Genomic DNA, 12176 nt, shown 5'->3' on the forward strand with positions numbered 1-12176 from the left:
AAAGAGACAATAAAAGGAGGTTTTTTTATTCAAAGGTATAACTGGATAAGTAGATTTGTTTACAACCATTCTTGTGAAATACTTTTTAAAAAAATACAACCAACTTCTTTGCCAAAAGCAGACACAGACCTCAACTATGATGACCTAATTTTTGGTGGATAATGTACATGATTAGGCAGAAATAGGCAAGCTCACACTGGTAGATTAACTATCCCAGTCAAAACTCCGTTTGCGGCCCCCGCTTCTTGACCGATTTCTGTTCCCACTTCGTCTTCTACCATCTTGTCGACTTCCTGACCGACTCCCCTGTCGACTCTGTCTACCTGACCGGCCACCAGATCGACCACCTGACCGGCCCGACCGGCCTGACCGGCCACTTGACCAGCCACTCCTCTGTCTGGAATTAGAAGATGTGCTTCCATCATAATATTCTTCAATTTCAGGCAACTTGGCTGGCACTGAGAGTACCCAGTCTGAATCATGCCACTCTGCCTGTTGGGATAATTTACAGGATTAATATAAATGCAAAATAGAAACCATAAGCAAACACGTGAATATAGAAGACTCTTTTCATATCCATTAGCTAAAGGCCATCTAGCCATTAAGTTCAAAGTATCTAGAACAAAACAGAAGACCAGAAAACAAAAACATATTCAAAGCTCATTCACTAAAGTTTCTAAGTTTTATGAACAAACAAAACAGAAACAGACTCAGATACAGAGAACAAACACGTGGCTGCCAGAGGAGAGGGAGATGGGGGGATGAGTGAAACACATAAGAGAGATCAAGAAGTACAAACTTCTAGTTACAAAATAAATGAATCACAAGGATGAAATGTACAGCATGGGGAACACAGTCAATTACATTGTAATATCTTTGAACAGTGACAGTAACTAGACTTATCACAGCGATCATTTTGTAATATATAGAAATATTGAATCACTATATTGTATATCTGGTACTAACACAGTTTTGTAGGTCAATTATACTTCAATTTTTTAAAAAATGCAGACAATGGGAGCAAATTCTTCAAAATGCTAACAGTGGTTATCTCTGGGGGGTGAGGATTATGAGCGCTTGTTGTTTTTTACTTTATTCTTCCATGTGTTTCTAGTTGTGTGCGATAAACATGTACTGCTTGTAAAATTAGAAAGAAAATAAATGTCATTAAAAATGAAAAAAATCGATCCTGTTAAAATTTAAATCTCAAATTTAACATAACAATACAAAGCTTTGTTCCCCTCCCCAGTGCCAACTCCACCAAAAAAAAAGTTTCTAGAAGTTAAGTTTTAGTCTCAGGAGAAATTTTCAGGCTGATTTTGGGACTCTAAATTCCTACTCAGTTTACACATTCTAAAAGAGAGCACCAGTTTCTCAGCACAAAACGAATAAGTCACTAATAAGTAGTACATTGCTTTCAGCAGATACATTGACAGAAGCAAGGAGTGTGAGCTGAGATTAAAAATCTGTCAACACCAGCCAGGGACTAAAAAATGTAGCCATTGGAAACAATTTGGTATCGGGGTAAACAACTCAAGATATAAAAATCATTGCAGGGGCTTCCCTGGTGGCGCAGTGGTTGGGAGTCTGCCTGCCAATGCAGCGGACGTGGGTTCATGCCCCGGTCCGGGAGGATCCCACATGCCGCGGAGCAGCTGGGCCCGTGGGCCACGGCTGCTGAGCCTGTGCGTCTGGAGCCTGTGCTCCGCAGAGGGAGAGGCCGCGAGGGTGAGAGGCCCGCGCAAAAAAAAAAAAAAAAAAAATCATTGTAGCTCATAAGAGCATCGGTATGTCATATCCTGCTACATTAACTGTTTTTCATTGTGATCATGAGTTGCCAAGGCAAGTTAATATTAAAATACCTTCAGGTAATAGTGAGCAGAGACAAACAGCCACATACACCACTGGTGGCAATATATGACCAAAGCCCTAAAAATACACACACCTTTTGGCCAAGCAGACATCTTAAGAAGTTCATCTTAAAGAGACAAACATGGCAATGCATAAAGAGTTAGCTATGCCAACATTTAAGGCTGACCTGTTTATAATGGAATATTAGTATTAGAAATAATCTAAATGTCAGAAAATAGGACATTAAGTTGGCCACCCAGGTGGCCAAATGCCAGGGAGCCAATAAAAACAAGTAACTGTACAGTTGACAAAGAAATGTGTTTACAATATATTCTGAATTTGTAAAAAGACTTTAAAAACCAAATAATCCCATTCTTGTTTCAAAATATGTATATAAATATGCACAGGGATGTAACAGACAAATTCCACAGTGTAGGAATCTAGTGGACAATCTCTTTCTTCAACCGATAAAATACAAGGAAAGTTTTTTTAAAGAAAGAGAGAAAGGAAGGAGAACCTATAAAGTAAACGAGACAAACATAAAATTACAATGTATGAACCTTATGGACCTCCTTATATTTAAAAAGATGTAGGAGACAGAGGGAAAATTTAAACAGAAAATTGGATAATATTGAGGAATTATTATTTTGGGGGGTTTAGTTATGGTATTACGATTGTGTTTTTGGAAAGTGTTTTTAATATTTTAGGTATATAGAAATATTTATGGTTGAAATGACAGACTTCCTAGAATTTGTTTCAAAAGAATACAGGAGAGAGTGGGGAAGTGGATGGAAGTAGACATGAAACACAATTGGCCATGAGTTGATAACTGTGGAAGGTGGGTGATGGGTACATGAGGATTCAGTATGCAATTCTATTTTTTCACGTTTGAAATTATTCATAATTTTTAAATGTTTTAAGTCATGATACAGACTGGATATTTATTATTTATTATTATTTTATTAAGGAATTGTTAAATGATTTAGGCATTTAGCCTCAATCAATGTCATAATGATATTATGACTATGTTATTTTTAATCCTTATCTTTTAGAGAAACATACTTAACTATTTAACAGACAAAAGTTTTTAAATACCAGGCTTCCCTGGTGGCGCACTGGTTAAGAATCCGCCTGCCAACGCAAGGGACACGGTTCGAGCCCTTGTCCGGGAAAATCCCACATGCTGCGGAGCAACTAAGCCCGCGAGCCACAACTACTGAAGCCCACGCACCCTCGAGCCCGTGCTCTGCAACAAGAGAAGCCACTGCAATGAGAAGCCCACGTACTGCAACAAAGTGCAGCCCCCGCCTGCTGCAACTAGAGAAAGCCCATGTGCAGCAACGAAGACCCAATGCAGCCAAAAATAAAATAAATAATTTATTTTAAAAAAAAATTTAATACCTGTAACCTTTCTGACTCAGTTGTGGGAACATCAAAGCAAACACCCTAAAAGCAAAATGAAAAAATTTTTATTTAGATGCATATGAGTTGATTCTTTAAAATATCTGCTTGTAATCTTGTATTAGCTAAAAAAAGATTGAGCTTGTCCCATGATTGCCTATAGGACTAAACCAACTAATATATAATAATGCATGACACAGAATGGCTGCTAATTGTACTTCCTAAATCTAAGAGTAAACCAGTATCTAATAAGAACTGACTACTACTGAGAATCTAGAGTATTCTCTAGAAAAGTTTTTGTAGACACTATAATGTTCCATGTCCCTTGTAAAATGACCCATCTAATAAACTCCTTTAAAAATGTAGTGCCAGAAACTCTCTCTCGTAAAGTGCTGAAATGTTTATCAGATACCGAGAATGAAGTAACCTAAGATGCTTCCTCTTTGGTTTTGGTTGCTGATAAGTTGCAAGTTAGTTTAATATTCAAATATAGCTTTGCCCTAAGGACCTTGGTATATTTTCCTTCCCCTCCACAATTTTTCTGAATGTGCATATTTGTCTCATACTTGCCACTGATCTTTTTTCAAGGTAAGTAGTATTCAATTTGAGAAAGATAACTATTTCCAACAAATGGGCTAATAAATTATAGACTAGAATGAACCTATGTTGTCAAGTGAGATGAATAAATGTAACATCTTTTCTCAAAACCATTAGAAGAAATCAGTCACTTATATTACAGATGGTCTTAACTTTGCTATTTCATAATTCTATGAAAATACTTAATTCACTTTATTATCCTCATTATCAATCAATAGCAGGCCACTTAAAAACCAATATTGTGTATTCTCTAAAAAATAGAGCTGTTTAGCTGTTGCAATTATAAGTTACTTAACCTTAGAAAATAAACACACACAACCACATGTAATATGTATACAAAGGCAGAAACTTAGAAAACTCGGATATTAGTCAAATTAAGCAGAATGACTTTACAGCTTTCTAGAGGAATGGGTTACTTAAATAATTCCCCAAATTTACAAGTGGAAACATACTAACACATGGAGAACATCCCATTAGGCTTCAAAAAAAAAAAAGAATCTGCTAGTCTTTATAATCGTACGGCAGTTGTCTAGAAAAGCCTACCATATTTCCTTTTAGGAGGCACATTCTGGTAATTTGGGACACAGCATTACTACTCAGCTTTCTGTTGAGTTCCTTCCAAGCACAGCTAACATCCTGTATTTCTTCTGGGCTTTCCAGAGTCATGGTCACAAACCCCTTAAGGAATAAAAGTCACATTATGTTTGGGAAAAAAGCAGCAGCAGCAGGACAATGACATTCTAACTTGACAGCCCTTTTTGACTTAACCATGTACTTCTTATGAGCCAACAGTATAACATGACTGCTGAGAAAACAACTTCTTTGAAACTATATTAATAGAAGACTAATGTTTATAGATAATTGAAAGTACCATTCTTCTATACATTGCTGTAAAGACTACATTTAATTCTAACCATCGTTTTTTAAGAGGAAATTAAACAAACTAGAGCATCCCAGAAAAGATAAGGTAGTGGAGAATTAAGGAAATGCTGAAGTAATCAAAGTTAGCTTTGAGTGGAAAAACAAGAGGACATAAACCTCTTTAAACTTCTGAAGGACTATTACATAAGCAAAAATTACTTGTTCTGTAGAACTTCACTGGACAACAAAAGGATCAACATGAAGAAGATATAGGGAGGCAGTCATCTAACAAATATTTGAGTGCCCCCTATGTATGTGCCAGAGATGCTCTATGTGCTAGAGATTCAGCAGTAAATAGTCCTTTGTCTCATGGAGGTTACATTCTAGTGTGTGTGTGGCAGGGGGTTGGCATGGCGGCACTGGATAATGGTGGGAGAGGAGACAGTGAACAAATAAGGAAATATATATAATGTCAGATAGTAACAAGAATCATGAAAAAAAATAAAGCAGGGGAAGAAAATGAAAATAGAGAGTAAAGGGAGGGGTAAGCTATTTTAGAGTGTGATGAGGAAAAGACTTCTCTGACACAGTGGTATCTGAGTAGAAACCTGAATGAAGTGAAGGAGAGAGCCAAGGTTATTAAAAGGAAAGAACCTTCAAAACAGCACAAATAAGTATAAAGGCCTTTTGTAGGATTAAGTTTATGTTTGAGTATCAGCAAGTAGGTTAGGGTAGTGAAAACAAGCAAGGGGAGAGTGATAGGAGGTGAGGCCAAAGAGGTAGCAAGGGAAGACCCTACAGGACATTCATGGTAAAGACCGGATTTTGGTTTAACCCATAAAAGAAATATCAAACCACTAACACCCTGTTGCTAAGATATTTAATCAGAGGATAGATGACACATCTGCCAAAGAGGGATACTTTTATTAGATAAAAGTTGGGATTAAATTACCTCTTACATACTTCTTAGCTTTAAAAGTCTATCTTCATATTTGCTTAAGAAGTATGGTTTAAATGTTTTCTTGAGAAGTATCTGGTGGGTTATTAGGGATAGGGTATTTGCTCAGTGCTAAAGTATCTTCCCACAGATTACTTACTAATTATAGAGAGTAAAATATACCTTTATAATGGGAATATATGGCTCTGGGTATGGTTTGTTTTGACATCTGATACTGAACTGGCAGGGGGAAAGATCAGATGGTGTTTTTTACACACACACACACACGCACGCGCGCGCACACACACACACACACACAGACACCCTCCACATATACAAGCAATCCTTACTTTGCAATGGTGTTGTGTTAGCTGCAGAGTCTACTTCTTGATTTGCATGGCTCCATGGCAAACAAAATGAGGACTAGGTTCTGGTATGCAAGTTTCAGTTAACAACGTACTGTGCAAAGTGAAGATGTCCTATATTTCCCTCCACATAGAGAGATATCTATGGTTCAATTTTAATCCTTCTCAACCACATGCAATTTTCTCACAGACTTCTACCTTATCGGAGGTGATCAAAGAACGTGGTTCAAAACTTGATGCGCCAGAGATGTGGGCTAATGCTGCAGCCAATGCATCCACTGCCCCTTTCTCTTCTATCAGTCTCTGAGCTGATGGTCGGAAAAAATCAACAGCAGCATAAGAAACGCAAGCCAGAGACCTATGGTTTAAAAATAGTAAATTTTCTTGGTCAAGACAAAGGGGAAAAATTAAAGACAAGAGAATGAATGGGAAAAGAGAGAAACGTTTTCGTATTTTAATATAATTAAATGTCTGCTGGTAAAACTGGTGATTAAATTTTCTGATATGTGAACTAGGAGAGCTTAAAGATGTATAGCCTAATACAAAAGAAAAAAATCATTCAGCAAGGTCAGAAAGCATACCTGATGGCATCCATGCTTTTAGATTTAACTAAATCCATTGTAGAAGGAACACCTACACGTTTAAAAGTAATTCCCTGAAAATGAAAGAATTACATTAAAGAAAAATGGAAGTCTTTACAATTAATTCCTAAATTAATCTAGTTTGTTGAATTTCCATTTCTTGGACTTAAAGATTTCCAAGCTCTAGCAGATCAAAAGATTTTCTAATAAATCATCAATTACAAATTCTAGAAAGAGAAAAAAAATGTTTTTGAATTGTCTCTTAGTTACAATCATGGAATTTCAGTTGCAAAATAAAGCTGATTTAAAGAAAAGAAAAGGATGCTCTTTATATCAATCAACTTTTTTCTTATTATCCTCATTTTACAAAGTATATGAAATAGTGTATGAAAACACCCATCATAAAAATAGGAAAAATGTGAAATACCACAAAAACACCAGACCACAAAAAATGTGTAATTTCTTATAGAAACTGGTTAGTGTACCATTACTCGACATAATCTTAACTATTACACCAACACAATGTCACATTCATCCATTTACAATACTGGACTAAGGGGTACTGAAATCACAATGCACTTCTGATTTAGTATCAAGGGAGAAGTTCAAGGGAAAAATGAGAAAGTCAGCTCTTCTGTCTTCACAATAAAAGCTGTATTAAAACAAAATCTTGCAGCTAATATAAATTTAGCTCTCCACATGCTTCACATCCAAATGCAGCTTAAACTGAGAAAAGTTATAACGATCTAATTGTGAGAACAAATACAAAAAGATCTCTTTTCTACAGCACCATTCAGATAATAAGCCTGAAATAATTTAACTCTACTTACTGCTTTTTGTTCCACATATCTTAATTGACCTCTTTCTCTTGGTTGATAAAAACATATGCAAATCCCTGTCCGGCCAGCTCTACCTGTGCGCCCAGAGCGATGAATATAGGATTCAACATCCTAAAAATAAAAGAGGTAACTCTTCTTAAAAATCTGGCAAATTAAACAGTCATTCCAGCATCCAAATAATAATAAGAAAAATAACAAAACTACTACTATCAATAATAACATTTTTAGTTCAATACTGTTGCTCTTTTCAATATCCCAAAGGGGGATGTTGAAACATCCCATCTGCAATAAAGGGTATAGGATTTAAAAACTTTTTATCCACTCCATCCCAGGGTTCTTTACATGGCAACTTTTTATAATTCCCTTGCATGATTCCATGCCTCAAATCCAAATAAAGAGGTTAATAATTTGCAAAGGCACCAGATTCTGATCAATTTAACATCACACTAACAAAAAATGGCTAAGAGCAAGAAAAGATAACATATTTTTCATATATAAGCAATGTCTTAAAAATAAAACAGCAATTTATATAGCTGTTCTTATTTTCTCCAAATCAAATCTCATTTCCTTGAAAATTAAAAACACAATGAGGTATCACTGTATTCCTGTTAGAACGGTCATCATCAAGAAGACAAAAGATAACAAATGCTGCTGTGGAAGTGGAGAAAAGATAACTTTGTGCGCTGTTGGTGGGACTGTAAATTGGTACAGTCACTATGGAAAACAGTATGGAGGATCCTCAAAAAATTAAAAATAGAACTACCACAGGATCCAGCAATTCCACTTCTGCGTATATATCCAAAGGAAACAAAAACACTTAATTCAAAAAGATATCTGCACCCCCATGTTCACAGCAGCATTATTTACAATAGTCAAGACATGAAAACAACTTAAGTGTCCATCAACAGATGAATGAATAAAAAAGTTGAATACTTTTGAAATAGAAACAGAGATCAGACTTGTGGCTACCAGAAGCAGAGGATGGGGGGAGGGAGAAATGAAGGAAGGTGATCAAAAGATACAAACTTCCAGTTGAACAATAAGTACTATGGGTGTAATGTACAACATGATGACTATAGTTAACACTGCTATATGATATAGTATAGGAAAGTTGTGAAGAGAGTAAAGCACAAGAGTTCTCCTCACAAAGAGAGAACACTTTTTTTTTCTTTCCTTCTTTTATACCTACATGAGAAGATGGATGTTAGCTGAAGCTATTGTGGCAATCAATTCACAACATATGTAAATCAAACCATCATGTTGTACGGCTTAAACTTATACAGTGATGTATGTCTAGTATTTTTCAATAAAACTGGGGGGGAAAAATCTTATTTCCTACCTGTGGAGGTGAACTCTGAATCACCAGGTCAACCTCAGGAATGTCCAAACCACGGGCAGCCACATTGGTTGCCACCAAAACTTTAAAACTACCCTCTCTGAAGCCTTTCAGTGTAATTTCTCTTTGTGACTGTGCGATATCGCCATGTAAACACTGGGCATTCTATTTGGAAAAAAAGAAAAAAAAAAGGAAAAATAAGTGTATAGCACATATTTGCAATTCATAGCACCAGACACCATACAGTCTGTGCTCTTTTCTGTTGCTGTTGTTTTTAAATCTTACCTTCTGATAATTATAAAAATACATGCTTATTGTTTTTAAAAACTCAAACGTTACAGAAAAACATTTAACATAAAATGCAAAAGCTTCCCTTAATATCAGCCTCCTAATAATTAACTGCTAACAGTTTGGTGAATATTCCTCCGCATATTTTTTTTTTTTTTTTTGCGGTACGCGGGCCTCTCACTGTTGTGGCCTCTCCCATTGCGGAGCACAGGCACCAGATGCGCAGGCTCAGAGGCCATGGCTCACGGGCCTAGCCGCTCCGCGGCATGTGGGATCTTCCCAGACCGGGGCACGAACCCGTGTCCCCTGCATCGGCAGGCGGACACTCAACCACTGTGCCAGGGAAGCCCCGCATATTATTTTTTAAATACATACAGACACACAGACCCCTCACAAATCCTAGCATACAATTTTATGTATTCACCTATAAAAATGGGGTTTTACTATATATGTACTGTTTTACAACCTGCTTTATAAATCTTTTATATCTTAGCCATTCTTCTTCATCTATAGATATACATCTACTTAATTTTTTTTAATTATACATGATTTCTTCATATGGCTGCAGTATCTTTTTTTTGGCCATGCCACACAGCTTACAGGATCTTAGTTCCCTGACCAGGGATTGAACCTGGGCCCTGGCAGTGAAAGTGCCAAGTCCTAACCATTGGACCGCCAGGGAATTCCCAGTATCATTTATTTTAGCAGTACCCTACTGATTTGGGTAGGATCCAAACTTTCATCTTCAGAAACAATGCTACAACGAATAACCTTGTACTTACAACTGCAGACCCCTTAGTATATTTCAGTAGGTTACATATCTAGAAGTTGAATTTCTGGGTCAAAAATTATGAACATTTAACATTTTAATAGCTATTGCTATTAAATTAAAACTATATTATAAAAAGAAGTTGTAAATAAACAAACAAAATCCAGACTCACAGACATAAAGAACAGACTTGTGGTGGCCAAGGGGAAGGGGGGGTGGGGGAGGGATGGATTGGGAGGTTGGGGTTAGTAGATGCAAACTATCTCATAGAGAATGGATGGACAAAAAGGTCCTACTGTATAGCACAGGGAACTACATTCAATGTCCTGGGATAAACCAAAATGGAAAATATAAAAAAGAACGTATATACATGTATAACTGAGTCACTTTGCTGTACAGCAGAAATTAACACAATATTGTAAATCAACTATTCTTCAATTTAAAAAGAATAAATTATGCCCATTTACTCTTCAACATTCTATGAGTGTTTATTTCATCTTACCCCATATATATATATATATATATATATATATATATATATATATATATATACCGCCCACCTGTATACTATGAATCATTATAATCCTTGTAAACCTAATAGGCAAAAATGATTTCCCAATGTTGTTCTAATTTACATTTCTGTAATTTTCAGTGAAGCTGAACCAATTTATACTGGGTTGACCTTCCATGTATGCTGCAAATAATTTCCTAGTATTACAAATAAATTTCCTAGTATTCTTAGCCACTATTAAAAGTTAAAAGTTTGTAACAATTATTTAACTCCAACGAGTATCTAAACTGCAGCATCTAAGCATAATGCATTCATGAGTGAATTCACTGAGCACTTGCTATGCTCCAGGTACTATGCCAGGTTCTGGAACGATCATAAAGAAACGACCCTGGGACAGACAAGTTGACAAGTATTTTCAATACAGTATGATATGTGCTATAAGAAGGTGTAGGGTGCTATAGAAATACCTAAGAGGGGAACCTAACTCAATCTAGTTTGAAGGGAAGGCAGCACTGAAGCTGAGACCTGACAGATAATAAGGAACTAGTAGTCAGGTTAAAAAAAAAAAAAAAAAAAAAAAAGGAGGAGGTTAGGGAGTTCCAGAAAGAAGAAATATCACACATAATTAATGTTTCTGGCGAACTACAAATATTTGAGTATTGCTGAAGCACAGAGTTAAAAGGAGAAGTGGTGAGAGATGAGACTGAAAAGGAATATGAATTTTATCCTGAGGACAATATGGAACAATTGAATAATTGTAAGCAGAAAATTTTCATGAACATATTTGTATTCTAGAAGGAATATTCTGGCTACAATGTATAGAATATATTAGACAAGGGCAAGGCAAAAGCTAGGGAGACTCAGATAGCAGACTGTTGTAGAAATTCAGGAGAGATATCAGTGGCCTCATCAAGGCAGTGGCAATGACCATTTATTCATTTAACAAATATGTGGTAATCTACACATCAGGTACTAGGGATAAAATGGCAAACACAAATTAAAACGTTCTCTGTCCTCATCGTCTTGATACTCTGGTCGAGGAAATGGACATTAATCAAGTAATTAGGCACACAAATAAATTTAGCCAACAAGTGTAACTCAAGATGCATGGGTCTAAGAGGCAAAGGGTGTTTAGAAGAGGACAACCTGACCTAGTTTGGGGCAAGGAAGAATTTACAGAAAAGTACTCTGGACTGATATCTGAAGGATGGGAGCTGCTAGGCAAGACAGACTACAAGTTCAAGAGCCCTGTGGTGACAGGAAAAATAGCAGGTATGGTGAGAGTGCAGAAATAAGGGGAAAGTGTGATAAGATGAGGCTGGAAAGATAAGTAGGGGCTAAGCAGTAAATGAGTTCAAGAACTATTAGCAGGGACTTCCCTGGTGGCGCAGAGGTTAAGAATCCACCTGTCAATGCAGGGGACACAGGTTTGATCCCTGGTCCAGGAAGATCCCACATGCTGCAGAGCAACTAAGCCCGTGCAGAACTACTGAAGCCCACGTGCCCTAGAGCCCATGCTCCACAACAAGAGAAGCCACCGCAATGAGAAGCCCGCACACCACCACAAAGAGTAGCCCCTGCTCGCCGCAACTAGAGAAAGCCTGTGCACAGCAACAAAGACCCAACACAGCCAAAAAAAAGAAAAAAGAAAAAAATAAATACTAGTATATGAAATTGAGAGGACTTGGTGAAGGGAGTGGAAATGAGGTATAAGGGAAAGAACCATATATATGACTCCCAGATTTTGAGCTTCTGCAACAGAAGTAGGGAAGAAATGGACCATTTTAAACCATAGGAAATAGAATCTTAAAATACTTTGTAGTTACCTGGATGGCAAAAG

General features: G+C 36.8%; 1 protein-coding gene across 2 annotated transcripts in view; it reads right to left on the bottom strand.

Annotated features, from left to right (window-relative positions):
* The window catches only part of DDX50 (DExD-box helicase 50), a 31339-nt gene continuing 19163 nt past the window's right edge, over nucleotides 1-12176 (bottom strand). For both annotated transcript variants that reach the window (XM_060034894.1, XM_060034893.1), the window contains 7 exons: nucleotides 8772-8933; nucleotides 7424-7543; nucleotides 6594-6667; nucleotides 6211-6370; nucleotides 4393-4527; nucleotides 3253-3297; nucleotides 1-492 (listed from right to left, as the gene is read on the bottom strand). In XM_060034894.1, coding sequence (XP_059890877.1) covers nucleotides 205-492; nucleotides 3253-3297; nucleotides 4393-4527; nucleotides 6211-6370; nucleotides 6594-6667; nucleotides 7424-7543; nucleotides 8772-8933 — 984 coding nt within the window. In that variant the 3' untranslated portion in view covers nucleotides 1-204. The remainder of the gene's footprint in view (nucleotides 493-3252; nucleotides 3298-4392; nucleotides 4528-6210; nucleotides 6371-6593; nucleotides 6668-7423; nucleotides 7544-8771; nucleotides 8934-12176) is intronic.

The sequence above is a fragment of the Delphinus delphis genome, chromosome 16 (genome assembly GCF_949987515.2).
Source record: "Delphinus delphis chromosome 16, mDelDel1.2, whole genome shotgun sequence".
Taxonomy (NCBI): domain Eukaryota; kingdom Metazoa; phylum Chordata; class Mammalia; order Artiodactyla; family Delphinidae; genus Delphinus; species Delphinus delphis.